The 18,122-nt window shown below is 35.9% G+C and overlaps 1 protein-coding gene across 3 annotated transcripts in view; it reads right to left on the minus strand.

The window, feature by feature from the left end:
- Positions 1 to 18,122, minus strand: part of SREBF1 (sterol regulatory element binding transcription factor 1) — a 121,283-nt gene that overhangs the window by 87,060 nt on the left and 16,101 nt on the right. For all 3 annotated transcript variants that reach the window (XM_053694332.1, XM_053694333.1, XM_053694334.1), the window contains exons 3-12: positions 17,611 to 17,954; positions 17,048 to 17,167; positions 16,469 to 16,681; positions 11,842 to 11,956; positions 11,427 to 11,605; positions 10,521 to 10,722; positions 8,699 to 8,880; positions 6,630 to 6,891; positions 1,830 to 1,996; positions 677 to 845 (exon numbers count right to left, since the gene is read on the minus strand). In XM_053694332.1, coding sequence (XP_053550307.1) covers positions 677 to 845; positions 1,830 to 1,996; positions 6,630 to 6,891; positions 8,699 to 8,880; positions 10,521 to 10,722; positions 11,427 to 11,605; positions 11,842 to 11,956; positions 16,469 to 16,681; positions 17,048 to 17,167; positions 17,611 to 17,954 — 1,953 coding nt within the window. The remainder of the gene's footprint in view (positions 1 to 676; positions 846 to 1,829; positions 1,997 to 6,629; positions 6,892 to 8,698; positions 8,881 to 10,520; positions 10,723 to 11,426; positions 11,606 to 11,841; positions 11,957 to 16,468; positions 16,682 to 17,047; positions 17,168 to 17,610; positions 17,955 to 18,122) is intronic.

Raw genomic sequence — 18,122 nt, forward strand, 5'->3', positions numbered from 1 at the left:
ACTAAAACATCAACACTAAATGTATTCAGACTATTTTTATTTATTTATTTTTTCCTCAATAATATTTATGTTTTAAGAACAATATATACATTTCACAAAATAAGCTTGATTAATAAATACACCAAAAATTACTGCTTTAGCATATATTGCCTTGTTCACATGATTTAACTAAGTATTAAAGGGACATGAGAACCAACATTGTTTTTTCATAATTCAGATTGGCCAAATTTTTAACCACTTTCCAATTTACTTTTATTATCAAATTTGCTTCATTCTCTTGGTATTATTTGTTAAAAGAGCAGCAATGCACTACTGGTTTCTAATTAACAACACATAGGCGAGCCAATGACAATCAGTATATTTATGCAGCCAGTAGCCACCAATGAGCAGCTAGAACCTAGGTTCTTTGCTGCTCCTGAGCTTTCCTAGATAAACCTTTCAGCAAAGGATAACAAGAGAATGAAGCAAATTAAATAATAGAAGTAAATTGGAAAGTTGTTTAAAATTGTATGTTCTGTCTAAATCATGAATGTCTAATTATGACTTTACTGTCCCTTTCATTATTATCTAAATCCAAACATACTTATTAATACAATATAAACAGTAGGATCTTTGGGAATAACTATATTTATTTTTTTATGTCATTTTCCTTTGCTTTAAAGTGATCGATTCATACCTGTACTTCCTGCTGTGCTGTAGATACTGTCACGGGGAGAGCTCCTTACGCTCCAATCTCCATCCACAAAAAAGCGATGTCCCAGAGGATGGCACAGCCACTGCATGGCAGGGGGTATAGTCACACTCTGTGCCAGGCACACTTGACGAGCGCTGGACAGGAAGAAGCGCTGCAGGGAGAGAGGAAAAGATATAATATATATGTGCCAGTATGGGAACTTTAACGCATCTTTAGCCTACAACGTCCTTGTGTAAGACTGGTAGACTGAGACAGTGCATTAGGGATGGGCAAATGTTTTGCAACATTCGAAAAATGAAAAGAATTTTAACACGTTCGTTCAAATCGAATTTTGAATGTTTACATAACATTCTAACATTCGATTTTCGAATGTTCAGTTTCGAATTTTACGATTACATTTGAAAATATTAGTTTCGAAAAATTAGAATTTATATATTTGTAATAGTATTTCTAATGCTTTCTTTAAATGTAATATTCAAATTATGCAATATTCGAATTCGAATTTATATATTTGTAATAGTATTTCTAATGCTTTATTTAAATGTAATATTCCAATTATGCAATAATCGATCGAAATAGAAACATTCGAGTTGATATATTTGTATCAATTTACTAGATTCCCTACCACATGAACTATTGAACTTCTGAATAGTATTTGTTAAATAGAATGTTAAATTCGAAATTTCGAATGTGGACATTCGATCTAATTATAAACATTCGAATTCGAAAGTGACATTCGAAAACTGTAAATTGCATTCGATTATAGAATTGTTAAGAATATTCGTTCGTATTAACATTCGGATTTGTAATTCGAATTTTGGTAACATTCGAACTTCTAACATTCGAATTCGGAAATTTGCACATTCGCCCATCCCTACTGTGCATTAAATTCCCTATGATCTTTCTCCAGCTTCACAAATTTGCAAACTATTCTATGCAGATTATTCACAAAAAAATGGAGAACAGTGAACATAAGTGTAGAAAATACCTTATGAATTTTGCTCATATGTGAAGGAAAATGCAAGTGAAGTGGGGAAAAAACTGAATAAACAGACAGATCAGAAGGAAAATGCATGAAGTGGAGAGGTCAGTGTGGGCCGCAGTGAGAGAGTTAGGAGCAATGTGTTTTCCTTACCGCCAGGAAGTGAAATCTGCGGTGCAGACTGGCCTTGACACGCAGAGCTGCTCCGACATAAATCTCTGCCAGTGTTGCCACCGAGATGGTGTCTCCAGCACATTCTGCCAGATTGACAGCACTCAGTGCCATATTTATAGCAGACAGATGGCCGCTTGCATGTTTTCCTAAACACGAGGATAGAGATAACCACATGATTAAAATACACCTATTACAGAAAAAGCTAAATTCTTTAAGTGATCATGTAATAATGCACAGGAGTGCCGGGGTAATAGGGAAATTTAAAGGGATCGGAAAGTAAAAAATAAACTTGCATGATTCAAATAGCGCATGTTATTTTAAGACACTTTTACATTCACTACTATTTTCAAATGGGCTTTGTTCTCTTGGTATCCCTTGTTGAAAAAGAATATGCACATATCTTACACTAGCTGCTGATTGGTGTTTGCATACTTTTGTCTCTTGTGATTGGCTAACTAGATGTGTTCTAGCTGCCAGTAGTCTTCAGCAAAGGATAACAAGAGAATGAAGCCAATTTGGCAAAGGAAGTCAATTGAAAAGTTGTTTAACATTGTATGTTCTAGCCAAATAATGAAAGAAAATGTTGGGGTTTCCTGTCCCTTTAAAGGGACTTGAACACACTTTGAGACTGTAATATAAAGTGTTTATGTGTAGTAAAGAAACTTTGCAATATATTTTTATTGTCTCTTCTTGTAATTTAAACTCTTAAAAATTGTGTTTTTTCCAGTTTCATGACAATAGGATAATCATATTTCAACCATCACAAGCCAGTCATTGTGTGATCACAGGAGAAACTCATTCTTATGTGTCCTTGATTAGTCTTAGCAGAGGAGATAGGTAAGGGGCTTTTAAAACCTTAACAAAATGCTAATTATGCAACTCTTTTAACAAATCCTGATTGGCTCCTTCACATAAGGTGAATGTTTGGGGGCTTGGCCATTACAAAAATATTTAAAGGGACACGAAACACAGCATTTTTTTTTGTGATTCAGATAGAAAATACAATTTTAAAAATGTTTCCAATTTACTATTAATTCTCATGTTGTTATTTGTTGAAGAGATATCTAGATATGTAGCATGCATATGTCTGAGGCACTACATGACAGGAAATAGTGCTGCCACCTAGTGCTCTTGCTGAGGTATAACATTGTTGTAAAACTGCTGCCGTATAGTTCCTGAGACACATGCACATTCCTGCTTTTCAACAAAGGATAATAAGAAAACAGAGAAAATTTGACAATAGAAGTAAATTAGAAAGCTGTTTAAAATTGTATTCTCTATCTGAATCATGAAAGTACAATTTTGTGTTTTATTTCCTTTAAAGGGACACTCAACTCAAAATAAACTTTAATGATTCAGATAGATCGTGCAGTTTTAAGACACTTTCCAATTTACTTGCATTATCAAATCTTTTTATATTCACACTTTCTGGGGATCAAGATCCTTCTGAGCATGTGCACAAGCTCACAGGGTATACGTATACTTGTCTGTGATTGGCTAATGTCTGTCAAGTGATACAGGGGGCCGGAAAATGGGAGAAAAAATAAAATTTATCAGAAAAAAATCTAATGCTTATTTAAAATTCAGAGTAGGGGTCATTGCATTGTATTTTTATTATGTACTTCTTAATTATGTAATTCTACTGCATTGAGTGATCCTTTAAGCAAACCAGGTATTAGTGTATTCAGAAAGTTTCCAAACTCGGATGATATGTTAAATTTATTGCAAGACTACAGTAAAGTCTTGTAGTTACAAGGTGTTTTATGCCCCTTTAATGGGACAGTCTAGTCAAAATAAAACGTTTATGAATCAGATAGGGCATGTAATCTTAAACAACCTTCCAATTTAATTTTAGCATCAATTTTGCTTTGTTCTCTTGGTATTCTTAGTTGAAAGCTAAACCTAGGTAGGCTCATATGCTAATGTCTTCGCCCTTGAAGGCCGCCTCTTATCTGAATGCATTTTGACATTTTTTTAACAACTAGAGGGCAATAGTTCATGCGTTTTATATAAATAACATTGTGCTCATGCCAGGGAGTTACTTATGAGAGAGCACTAATTGGCTAAAATGCAAGTCTGTCAAAAGAACTGAGATAAGGGGGCGGTCTGCAGAGGCTTAGATACAAGGTAAGCACAGAGGTAAAAAGTATATTAATATAACTGTGTTGTTTATGCAAAACTGGGGAATGGTAAATAAAGGGATTATCTATCTTTTTAAACAATACAAATTCTGGTGTAGACTGTCCCTTTAAGAACTGCAAGTTACCTCCTCATATAGAAGAGATAAAAGCAAAGGACTACCCTATGGGTTGATTAAAAAAAGTTCTCATTGCAATAAGAGGAAGTTGGACTACCAGCTTTGATTTTATGTATTTTAAGATGTGTTTAAAGAGACATGAGCCTCAAAAAAGCTCAGTTGTTTGGATATTCATATGTTTAGTAAACCAACTTTTTCTGTAACAGTTGTCCCTGTAAGCCAATGAGCACCCATGTATCATTATCAGCCAGTGAGCAATAGATATGCAAGTATCAGTTGAAGTTCATGCTTAAAACACCCAATAAATATTTTTAAAGCATTTAAAACTGCCACTTAAACCCGTTAATGACACAGACGTATATGTCACATGTTCCTTAGGGGTTTTTGGGCCAGTAATATTGCAGGTTCGATCCGAAAGCGGCAAGACGCACAATTACAACATGCCTCACTCCAGAAGGCATTGGGCAACTGAAAATGACAGCCATGTACAGGGAATATTGGCTGTCGTTAAGGGGTTAAATAATGTATGGTTAGTCTTTTAATAGGAAAAGCCAAGCAAAATAAATAATGAAGGTTTGTTGCAAAGTTGTTGTTTTTTCCACTAAGGACAATATTTTAAGGGGAGTCAAATTGTAAGTTTAACATCTCTTTAACCTTTTAACGCCATTATGCCGTTCTATTCCGCCATAATTACACTGGGCTTTAGTGCCGTTACGACGAAATAGAACGTCATAACCGTTGGCTGTCCTAAAGCCAACTGCGCTTCAGATGATGTGATCGCAGTCTGGAGGGCGTGCCTATCGTCACAGGCCCCCCCCCCCCCGACCCAATCCCATCATTGAAATCTTGCGATCGCGTGCACGATCGTAGGATTTCAATTTGTTTACATCAGAACATTGTTCCGATGTTGACAAATTAACCCTGTCATCAAAGGGTTAACATTACAACATTTAAAACATACTGTAAATATTATTATTATTAATAATATAAATAACCAACCTAATTTCTAGTAAAGCTATCCTATAAAATGTCTCCCCCCTACCAATATCAAACAAATTGTTGGTAATCCTGATAATCAAATCGTGATCTGCAAAGAGATGTCAAAGATGTCAGAGTCAAACACCTTAAAGGGACACTTAAGTCAAACTTAAACTTTCATGATTCAGATAGAACATTTAAATTTTAAACAAGTTTTCAATTCACTTCCATTGATAAAATGTGCAGTCTTTTTATATTTACTCTTTTTGAGTCACAAGCTCCTACTGAGCATGTGCGAGATTTCACAGACGATAAGTATATGCATTTGTGATTGGCTCATGGCTGTCACATGGTACAGGGGGAGTGGAAATATACATAACTTTGAAATTTGTCAGAACAAAATCTACTACTCATTTGAAGTTCAGACTAAGTGCTATTGTTTTATCTTGTTATCATGTATTTGCTGATTATGCAAATCTACTGTATTTACCCGTCCTTTAAGTAAATGCTTTAAATGATTTTTTTAATAAAATACTTCAAATACTCACTACAAACTAAATAAAAAGCTTCAGAGCACTTAAAAACACAATATTATTTATTTACGATTATCAGTTTGGCAAAGGAAACAGGTCTGTTGGTTACCCGTTGTTGCAATATCTACTCATTTATCTGTTGTCTAGAACTTTAAAGGGACAGTAAATTCAAAATTAGAGGGACATGAAACCCAAATTTGTTTTCTTTCATGATTCAAACAGAGCATGTGATTTTAAACAACTTTCCAATTTACTTCCATTAGCTAATTTGCTTTGTTCTCTTGGTGCCCTTTGTTGAAAAGAATACCTAGATAGTCTCAGGAGCTGCTGATTGGTGGATGCACATATATGCTTGGCTTACCCCATGTGTTCAGCTACTTCCCAGTAGTGTATTGCTGCTTCTTAAACAAAGGATACCAAGAGAATGAAGCAAATTAGATAGAAGTAAATTGGAAAAAGTTGTTTAAAATTGTATTCTCTATCTGAATAAAAGAAAGAAAATTTTTGGATTTCATGTCCCTTTAAGATTTTATAATTCAGATATAACATGCAATTTTCCAGTAACTTTCCTATATTCTACTATAAGCAAATTTGCTTAATTCTCTTATTATCCTTTGCTGAAGCGTAAACCTAGGTCAGCTCTGGTTTAAATTTGACTTTATTGTACCTTTAAGATACTGAAGTGCTATTTAAAAGTCATTGGTTAGTACAGACTGAACTTTTATAAAATTTAAATGATTTTTATGTGCTTTATTCATGAGGCTAATGGAGCCAGATAGGAAGCTGTCAGTGCCAACAGTTTGATCACCATCTAAGTGAATTTATACACAAACATTTTTAAATGAATAAAAGTTAAGAGGGGTTTTCTTAGTCATTGTTCTTTCAATCACAGAATTATGACATAGAGAATAATAAAATATGTACTATTAAATAAATACTCTAGATGAGCTGGTTTTGCATAGAATGTATACAAATAGCGTATAGCAATATAACGTGGCAACCTATATATACCTGTCATGTGCAGCTGATGCAAGCGATGATACACTAGAGCAGCGTCTCTGCAGCCTTTCCGCACATCATCCTTCAGTTGGTGGTCACTGCGGAAACCCCCAGCTCTTGCTGCCAGCCAGCGTCCCACCCACAACCGTTGCAGTACATAGCGGATCAAAGACCACATCACGCTGCAGATCAGATCTAGGTTGGAGGTGGGGAGGGGTCTTCCTAAAGCTTTTAGAGCTGTCCAGAGTTGTAGAGAGGCCTGAGCAAAATCTCCCTGAAACAAGACCACAGTAAAATGAAATCCTTTACTCCCTGCCACAAACATTAAAGGATTGAATCCCATTACTTAAAGGGACAGTCTACTCCAAAATGTTATTGTTTAAAAAGATAGATAATCCCTTTATAACCCATTCCCCAGTTTTGCATAACAATTGCGGTAATATTAATATAAGTTTTACCTCTGTGGTTACTTTGTATCTAAGCCTCTGCAGACTCCCCCCTTATCTCAGTGCTATTTACATGTAAGCCAATTAGTGCTGGTTCATGAATAACTCCACAGGAGTAAGCACAATGTTATCTTTATGACACACATGAACTAGCAGTGTCTTGCTGTGATTAGCTATAACATGCACTGAGATAAGAGTCTGTCTGTAGAGTCTTAGAGACAGGCAGAAATTTAGAGTTTTAAACGTTATAAAGTATATTAATATAACAATGTTGGTTGTGCAAAGTTGGGGAATTGATAATAAAGGGGTTACCAATATTTTTAAACAATTACAATTTTGGAGTAGACTGTCCCTTTAATGGAACATTATACTAAAATAATTTCTATCATGCATATGAAAGTGCACTACTTAAACATGTTAAAAATATTTTTAAAAGTTTAAACTGATTATTTGGAAACTAACAAGAAAGAGTGCGTTTTTGCACAACTTATCTTGAGAGTTTGCTCATTGGCAAATAAAGACAATTCCTACAACTTTATTGATGGGAAGTGACAGAATAGAAACAAAAACTTTTTTTAAAGCTAAAATGAAAGAAAAACCTGTAATGCACTACAAAATGCCAGCTTTTAAAAGCAATAACTAAATATACATTTAACGTCCCTTTAAAACTATATCTGTACATTTTCTTAAAACATCAATGTTTTAAATCATATTGAGAACAGAAAAAAAACATTAAAAAGTGAATCCTAGAAAGTTCTTTTGCAAGAAATGCGATTTTTTTTTCTCATTTTCTCTGAGGAAGAGCTGTGTATGCTGAAACGTGTATGGAGTTGTAATTTTGTGCTTATATGATCAGTTATGCAGTTGTGTATGTATTCTATAACCATATCTGCCCACTGCTTAGTCTGTGATGATCCAATAGGCTGATAGAGTGAGGTTGGAAGCGATAGGTGTGAGACAAGGGGTGAGAAATTCTAGCAACCTATGCAAGCTGCCTGACTGCTACAATAAAATGCTTTTTGCATGGCAATTCCAAAATGTCACTTTTTTGCAACTAGAATTCCATTGCTATTTGTGTTAGATTTTGGATGAGCGTACACTATCTTTGCACCTGTTTCCATTGTACATATCCTTGGTACTTTGAGTCCATGGGATTTTATCAAGTATACTAAGTATTATTTGCATTAAATTCATGGAAAATAGTGATCTCAGGATCGATGAGATTTACATTCCAGGTCTAAGGATCCTGTTACCAAACAGATTTTTAGAACTATCTTAAAGGCAGTATACACCAATTTTCATTTAACTACATGTAATAGACACTACTATAAAGAATAATATGCACATATACTTATTTAAAAATTCAGTGTAAAACCTTTAAAAACTTACCTAGAAGCTCCCAATTTAACACTGTTGAGATAAGCCTGGTACACCAACTGAAAGGGGCTGATAACAGAACCCCCCCCCCTCCCCTGCATATGAAATTACCCATTATACAAACAGAAGCTGTGTTCAGTTGTGTAATAATGTGATGGAAGTTTTTAGGTGCAAAACTGAGATTTATTGGTTCTTGTCCATTGACAATGTAATAGACTGCAAATCTCTACACCCACAGTGGCTCCCTGGCTTTCTTACCCGAGAAAGGTCAAAATCTGCTTGTTTCCGGTGACACCAAAAGAGGACGGATGACTCAGAGTGTAAACGGGTAATCGGTTCGCCATAAATGAATAGTCGGATGAAGACAGCCAATACAATCCCTATGTTAATGGGCCAGAGGAAGAGGGAGGGAGCCAGCCAGCTAGACCAAGAGGAGGGCTCTGCAAGATGAAGAGGAATAAATGTATAACATCCAGAAACCGGTCAATCTACCATTATAGAAAAATAAAAACTATTCAAGTGCTTGTGGCCAAGTCCTGCCTGTTATTTCGTACAAATAAAACATTGTAATCCTTTTCCACAAAAAGTGTGGGATATTAACGGCTGCTCCTAAAATATAGTTCTTATTGTATATCTTTCTAAAACCCCAAATCTCTGCTCTCTCCCAATATATCTCTTTTCCTATTCTATCTGTTGTCATTTGAGTATATTAACATAGCCATAAGACTTACTGGCCAGTCACACCCTGTCTACTGCCGTCATGTCTCATTATCTGCCATGTTATACGAGATTTCTCATCTCCCATCTTTTGTTTGTCACTTTTTAAATCTTTTTTTTTCTCCTGTAGCCGTCTTCCCTTTCCCCCACCAACCTTTATATCTATGTCCCTTTTAAAGGGATAGGAAACACCAACATTTTCTTTCATGATTTGGATAGAACATACAATTGTAAACAACTTTCCAATTTACTTCTGTTATCAAATTTGCTTTATTCTCTTGTTATCCTTTGATGAAGGAACAGCATTGCACTACTGGCAGCGAGCTGAACACATCTAGTTAGCCAATCACAAGGGACAAATGTGTGCAGGCACCAATCAGCAGGTAGCTTCCACTTGTGTAGTATATGTGCATATTCTTTTTCAACAAGAGATACCAAGAGAACAAAGCACATTTGAGAATAGAAGTGAATTGAAAAGAGTCTTAAAATTACCTGCTCTATCTGAATCACGCAAGCTTAATTTTTACTTTTCTATCCCTTTAAATAACACCCCTAGTTATCATTTTTGTCTTCATCACTTGACTGTCATTTTAATTCCTGTTTTATCTTCTAAAATGCTTTAAAAAGGACATAAAAGTGATATCGGCTGTTTTTTAAAAACCAAAACGTTTCAGACAAAATAATAATAATAATTTGTGTGTTTTAATTTTGGAAAACTAAGAATTTAAAATAATACTTGTAGTGTCTCCTAATCATGGCCCCATATACACACAATCAAAAAGGTTTTTGTTTTTTTGTTTGTTTGTTTTTTCTACCAGCAGCAGTCACTGCAGCCAATAAGAGGCTGATTGGTGGCTACATTTAGACACCAATCAGCAAGCCCTACCCAGGTGTTGAATCAAAAATGGGTCAGCTCCTAAGCTTAAATTCTTGCTTTTTCAAATAAAGAAAAATTAATAATAGGAGTAAAAGATAGAGCCTTCCATTTTAAGCAACTTTATAAGTTTCATTTTGACCAGACTATCCCTTTAATTTCTTTCTCCCTTCAATTTTCTCAACCTTCTTTTTTTCCTTTTTTCCATCTTTCTCTCTTAGCCAGTCAAGTGAAGCAAATATAATAAATAATACAACAAAATGCACCTTCAAAAAAACTTTGTAGATAGCTCCCAACTGTTGTGAATTCTGGTCTACATTTGTTTTTAAATCTAATACCAACAGATCAAAACTTGCATATATAATTCCTGTTTTTAAGATCTCAAACATTTATTAAATTATAAAAGCAATAGGATGTTAAACAAAAATGACATAATTAAATTATCTATCCATAATTTTTAAGGCACAAAATAAATAATTAAGCAGATACCTGAGGATCCGACTTCCAGCATGCTCCTGCCGCTGCTGTGGAACGTACCACTGTCTATCGTCTCATGGCTTCTAGAGCTAGCCATCAGGAAAGACAAGGGGTTGAAAGAGAGGCAGAGGAACACAAAGGCACATAGGGCCATACGTGAACGATCCAGCATCCCTGAGTTAGGTGTAGAGGGAAGCTCCTGCTTAACTTTGACCTAACGAAGCCAGAAAGCAAAATCAGAGCATTATTATCTGGTGTCCGTGAATTTATAATGCATGTCACTGTATATTTGTGCGTATGTGGTTACAATTCGGGTTAGAAGCAACAGTTGGCATAAAGCTTCATAACAAGGGCAGAGGGTGGCACTGATAGGGGGTTAATCAGTTTTCACTACTTTGTTTCTAAGTCAACTAAACCTCGCTGAGCCCCAGGGAAAAAGCTAAAACAAGCCAGCAGTCACTTAGGAGATGTTTCTCTGTAATTGTGAGTCATCCTTCAACCTTGGGTAGTTCATGCCGGAAGATATGAATTCATGCAGCCTTCCTGTACAAATATGGCCGAAGGTTTTTCTGTATGGCCATAGTGTGATAGCCATCTTAACAACCCTGCCACCATATCTGTAAGGCAAAGCCACACACTTTCTTACACTGTGAGCCCCATGTTACATGCGAGGTAAGCACACAGAGGGGCCAGGCATGGTCCAGGTGGAACCAAATCCTCACCAGGCCCAAATGTAGCAAAATCAATACTAACTGCACAGCCAGGTGGGATGCCTAGAGGTGTGGGTCCAGTCGTGATTGGGACTTCTGAGACCCATATATTTATGCCCCCTGAGCAGAGTGTAATTGTATGAATTACCAGACATACCAAACATGTAAGTGTAAGAATTTGTAGTAGGACACAGATTAACCCAAACACCTTAGCTTCCTCGCAGTATGGGCTCTCTGGCTCGGAGTCACTGCTGCACTGGGATAGAGGACTGCCACTGTGTGAAGGGGATCCCATGTCTGAGGGTGGAGGGGTTAACACATCCATCATCTCAGTTTTAACTCCATCCATTGTACCCGTAGTTCCGGCCACAAGGTCCTTCAAGGTATCTAGAGAGAAAAACAGAGATTACATTGATCTTTTTATTTAGAGGTAACCATCAATGAACAGTAACCTGTAAATATCACTTCTACTGGAAAAATTGAAGTAAAGCAACAACATTCCAAATAGGATTCAGGAGTCACAAAAATAAGAATAATACAATACAGAGCTCCTGATGGGAACTCAACAAAAGACATAGTATTCTTCAACATGAAATGAAAAGTGACAGAAAATGTTAACTTACTATTCTTTTGAGCAGCCATTTTCAGCATCATATTTTCCTGTTTAAGTTTCAGGTTATTTTGTTGAAGAAAGCGGATGTAGTCAATCGTCTTCTTCAAAATGGCTGACTTATTTAGCTAGACAAAAGGATAAAGAGTTAGCCCTCAATGTAGTGTATTGTGTTATTGTTCAATTTATTATTTTTAGTTATCTTTATCACACAACAATAAATATTTACATTTCTACAAAGAAATACAATTTTATATATATATACACACACACGATTACATGATCATTTTTATTAAAGTGATATGTTAGTAAATATATAAAATGATCTAATTAATTAATTATTGTATTACTGTCCGTTATTAATAAATTGTTTAACCTCTTTGCACGGATTAAGGACATTATTAACAAGCACTATGCTTGATCCTGAGCTAGTCTTAAAGGGACAGTCAAGTAAAAAATAAGCTTTCATGATTCAGATAGGGCATGTAATTTTAAACAACTTTCCATGTTACTTTTATCACCAATTTTGCTTTGTTCTCTTGGTATTCTTAGTTGAAAGCTAAACCTAGGTAGGCTCATATGCTAATTTCTTAGACCTTGAAGGCCAACTTTAAACAATGCATTTTGACAGTTTTTCACCACTAGAGGGAGTTAGTTTGTGTGTGTTATAATATTAGATAACATTGAGCTCACGCACGTGAAGTTACCTAGGAGTCTGCACTGATTGGCTAAAATGCAAGCCTGTCAAAAGAACTGAAATAAGGGGGCAGTTTGCATAGGCTTAGATACAAGGTAATCACAGAGGTAAAAAGTATATTAATATAACTGTGTTGGTTAAGCAAAGCTGGTGAATGGGTAATAAAAGGGATTATCTATCTTTTTAAACAACAACAACAATTCTGGTGTTGACTATACCTTTAAACAGGGCATGCCAGTGTTTGCGGCTACATAAGTCTCACTTCTAATTGGCTCACGGGCAGTGCCCTGCTCAAGAGCAGCAATGCTTTATGTGATGTTAAACACAAAGAAACATTTGTGCAATAATAAAATGTTTTAATGAAATACATTTAACGTACTCAGCATTTGTACACAAATTGTAAGCGTATTGCAGAACTGACCTATATGTGAAGGAATGAGATCTAGGTTTTTTATTTTATTTTATATGGGCCGGTTTGTATTATATTATTATGCATGAAGAAATGCGATAAAATAGTTTTTTAACAATAATAAACTATTGAATATTGCCCGCTGTGGTCGGGTATTTATTCTTATTTTTCTGGGGGGTTCTATTTATTACTCCTAAATTAGCAGTCTTTTGGTCTCTTATGGTGTGCGGTTGCTGCCACACCGGACTGAGTTCACCTGAGTGACTCTAAGAGATGCCACCTGGTGCTTTACAAATTGTTAGTGAATTTCCTTTTTCCTTTACGAATATTTTAGCTGGTGTTACTGCACGGTGAGGTACCTTCTTTTGCATTAAATATCCTCAGAGCTGTTTGCTTACAAGGAGATTTTTTATTCTTATAATATTTGTATGTTTTTTTTATACCTGAAGTGTATTTTCTGACTTGCATATTCATGTAGCTTTCAGCTTATTAGTAAGCTCAATTTGTTTATATGATACCTCTGTATTTATGGATTGCAGGGGCGTATTTTGACCTAGGCAAACAAGGAACTTGCCTAGGGCGGCAGACAAGGGAGGGGACAACACTTTTTTGTGTCTTTATTTGTAAGAAGCTTACAGTTATTTTTGAAGTATTATACAGGTATATAATGGGAGATTTTGCCTAAAGAGCTTACATTCTAGAGGAGGTATAATAAGAGATTGCCTATGGATCTTACAATTTAGAGGTGTATGTGTGTGAAATTTTATCTTGGAAATGCCATTAAAAAAAATCACATTATACTCAGACCAAAACATATTATGGCTAAATAAGGCCTAAAACCTTGGGGTGAAGGGAGCAATATTTTGAGTGCCTAGGGCAGCACAAAACCTAAATACGCCACTGGTGCATTGTACTATATAAATGTACTGTAGTTTTTTTCATAATATTTAGCGGACGCCCCCTTTTGACAGTTTGGTACTGACTAGTTGTGAATTTTGCCTCCTGTGGTTGCTTTCAGGGTTTTTATGTGATTGCCATTTTACCAGGGCCAATAGATTAGCTTCAGTCTTCAGAAACATCAACCATCTACAGATGATCTTGCCACCTATGACATTTTGCTTAAACAATGTCACAGATCATACACATACTGAAGAAATGTCAGTGCTAATGGTTCGAGTAAGACCATTTGATGCCAGAAAGGGCTGTAATGAATTTAAAAGCAATGCTCAGCAGCTTTGTCAAGCATCAAAGTGGCTAATATGAATTTGCTCCATAGGCTCATCTGATCTGTACGCATGTATTTAATGTGTATTTATCTTTTTAAAACTCTGGATTGTTAACCTTACCTCCCTTAAAGGGACATAATAGTCAAAAAATGAAATGCTCTAATTCAATGTACAACTAGTGCTGCTGATTGAATTAGCAGCGGTTTGCGCTTCAGAAGAGATTGTCATATTGGGAAGTGCAAAACAATAGTTAGCATAATGGATGTGGCTAGCATTATCTACTCCAGTTCACAATGGCTCTTCCAAATAAGGCAAGCGGTGGGGAGAGCTATTGAAAAACATGTGCAGCAAACAAGGTCCTAACGCATTCAGAACATTTTTTAAAACACACCCACTAATGTATTGCAAGGCTACAAAAAATCCTGTCCCTTTAAATTTTGGTCAATTATGGCTATAAGTAAATAAGTAGTGTCCACTGCTCTAAGTAATAGTTGTCTCAGATGTAGCTGGTTTATGCATTTTAAAGGAAACCTAGGTTAGACAATATGCTTTTCAACCTATCTAAAGAGAATGGGAAATGCACAATTTTCTACACTAACACAAGATACAAAACAGAAACTAAACAAATAATCAATGTTTTCCACATTATTTGTTTCCAATTAAGAATAATCAAACATTTTATACTACATTCAATTATTATATTATCTTGAATATAGATTATTATTTTAAAGTGTTTCACGTCCCTTTAAGAGAAAAAATCTAGCACATTATCGACATACAAATAAATCCAGCCTTCAAAAACATTCAAAGCTCCTAGTCTCAGGATTATCCCTGCTGGAAAACAACAAGTACAAGTGGATAATCCTTAAAGGGACACTTAAAGTGACATTAAACCCAAAAATGTTCTTTCTTGATTCATATAGAGAATACAATTTTAAATAACTTTCCAATTTACTTCTATTAGTTAATTTGCTTACTTCCCTTGTTATCCTTTGCTGAAAGGCTGATCTAGGCAAGTTCATGAGCAGCAGAGAACCTAGGTTCTAGCTGCTGATTGGTGGCTGCGTATATATACCGATTGTCATTGGCTCACCCATTCGTTCAGTTAGAAACCAGTAGTGCATTGCTGCTCCTTCAACAAATGATACCAAGAGAATGAAACAAATTAGATAATAGAAGTAAATTAGAAAGTTGTTTAAAATTGTATTCTCTATCTGAATCACAAAATAATTTTTTGGGGTTTCATGTCCCTTTAATACATTTCATGCCCCTCCCTCTGATCATGGGTGCTGCTATTTTGGAAAGCTAGATTTCAACATGGCAGCACCCATGACTAGAGAGAGGGGGGAATAACCTCAATACTATGTTTATAAAACGTATTTAGTGGTTAATGTCCCTTTAAACCAGGACCACTGGTAGATTTAAAGCAGCCATCCTCAAACTTGGCCCTCCAGAGGTTTTGGAACTCAATTTCCCATGATGCTCAGCCAGCTGATATGCTGGCTGAGCATCATGGGAAATGTAGTTTCAAAACCTCTGGAGGGCCAAGTTTGATGAAGTCTGATTTAAAGGATAGGTTCTGGGGACCCTGCATTAAAGGGACATTAAAACTAAAATTTTAAAGCTCATACAATTTTTAAAAGGTTTCCAATTTACTTTTATTTTCACATTTGCTTCATTATCATAGTGTTCTTTGTTTTAGAGATATCCTAGGTAGGTAGCGTGCAAATGTCTGGAGCCAATAGTGCTGCCATCTAGTGCTCTTGCAAATGTATAACATTCTTGCAAAAATGCTGCCCTATAGGGCTGCAGACACATGCACGCTCCTGAGCTTACTTCCCTGCTTTTCAACAAAGGGTATCAAGAGGACAAAAGAAAATTTGATAATAGAAGTAAATTTAAAAGCTGTTTAAAATTGAATGTCAGAACCATTTAATGGGCCACTCAATGCAGTAATAACACTTACTCTGAATTTCAAATAAGCAGTAGAATTTTTTTCTGACAAATTAATTTTTTCTCCAATTTTCCGGCCCCCTGTATCATGTGACAGACATGAGCCAATCACAGACTAGTATACGTATACCCTGTGAGCTTGTGCACATGCTCAGTAGGATCTTGTTCCCCACAAAGTGTGAATATAAAAAAAGACTGCAACATTTGATAATGGAAGTAAATTGGAAAGTGTCTTAAAACTGCATACTCTATCTGAATCCTAAAAGTTTATTTTGACTTGAGTGTCCCTTTAAGAAAAATTTGGAGTTTCATGTCCCTTTAAAATATCTAATGCCTTCTATTTTGCAATAATTACCTTTGCTTCTGTTCCAACCACCAGATCTTTGAGTTCTATAATTTTGTCATTAATTGATGATCTGTAGCGCTTTTCTATGGCGTTGTGTGCTGTGCGCTTTTCTCCTTTGCCATTCAGCATTGCCATTTTGCCACTGGCAGTAATACGATTGATAGGCAGCTTGTCTGTGTCCACCATCACTGTGGTCAATATGGTTCCTCCACTCACCAGAGTCTGTTGGATAACTCGCAAGATCAGAAAAAGAAAGAAAGCTTTGCTGAGCTAAATTAATAGTGATATCCCTCTTATTAGATATAAATATCATCTATAAAGCTATAAAGTGTAATAACGAAATAACTTGGAACATAGAATGAGTTCCACTGTGAACTAACAATTTTTTATAAGCCCACAGTTTTGCACTAAACCACAGTAGTAATTAAATTACTAGATGTGGGTTTGTATCAGCGATGTAATAAAGCAATACTGAAATTGTGATAAATTATTTTAAAGGAAAGTATTACCAAAATACTTAAATTAAAATAGGGTATTTATCTGTATAGAAGGGATAACTTAAACCCATACTCTGCCCTCTGTGCTCACCGGCATTTGCAGTGGCGTGGTCTGCATGGTTGTTGTAGTACCCAGTGAGGTCATGCCAGAAGTTTTAACTCCAGTAAGCAGCAGTGAGTCAGCTTTAATAAAATGAGGCTGCAGGAGAACCTGCCACAGAGAAAAGGAGAGAAAGATAGAGGTGTAAGTACTTTAGGATAACTGCTTAAAAATAATTCACTGCATGTTCTATTGCAGTTTCTCATATCTAGCCCTCAAGCACTCAGCCTCTCAGAAAACAGAGGAACCACAACTCCTAGGAGCTAGAAAATGGTTGTTTGATGTTTTATTTTTTTTAAGATACATGTGGAGTAGTCCAAAAACAAACATCAAATTATAATAGTCAAAATTGTATTTCTAAAAGCAGTGGCTCAATGACAACCAAGAATTTCCCAGCCCTAACCTAACAAACAAGATTTTAAGTATATCCCTATTGGGCTCACCAGTAGTTTAATTATTGTGAATGACTTATGTGTGCTCAAGTAGGGAAATATTTTGAATCTGGACCTTTGTGGGTTTTTAGTGTTGAATTTCAATACAGAATTCTAACTCACCGGGACCTGCTGGATTTGGGGGGTGACAGGCGAGGTGCTGGCAGTAGTCAGAAACTGCTGTGGGGTGATGCTCTGAGTGTGAACAGTAAGGGTATGTTGGTTTTGTGTAGAGGAGTGTGTTACACTTGGCAACGGTTGAGTTGCGACACTCTGCAAAGGCTGTGCTGTGACACCCTGTATTTGCGGTCCTGAGATATTCTGCAACTGCTGTCCTGTGACACTCTGCATCTGCTGCCCAGTGACATTCTGCATCTGCTGCCCAGTGACATTCTGCATCTGCTGCCCAACGACATTCTGAATTGGTTGGCTCACAATGTTCTGTGAGGCAGCAACGCTCTGCGGGACTGCAACCATCCAATACAAAATAAAACAAAAATTAAAAAATAATCTTTTACAATATGCATAAACAATTTACTCCATAACGGCTCACTAAGTATTCTGCACAGATCTTATATATATAATAACACAACATTTTAGATAACAGAACAGAAAAGATTTTTAAGAGCTGTGTT

This window comes from Bombina bombina, chromosome 11, assembly GCF_027579735.1.
Source record: "Bombina bombina isolate aBomBom1 chromosome 11, aBomBom1.pri, whole genome shotgun sequence".
Lineage (NCBI taxonomy): Eukaryota > Metazoa > Chordata > Amphibia > Anura > Bombinatoridae > Bombina > Bombina bombina.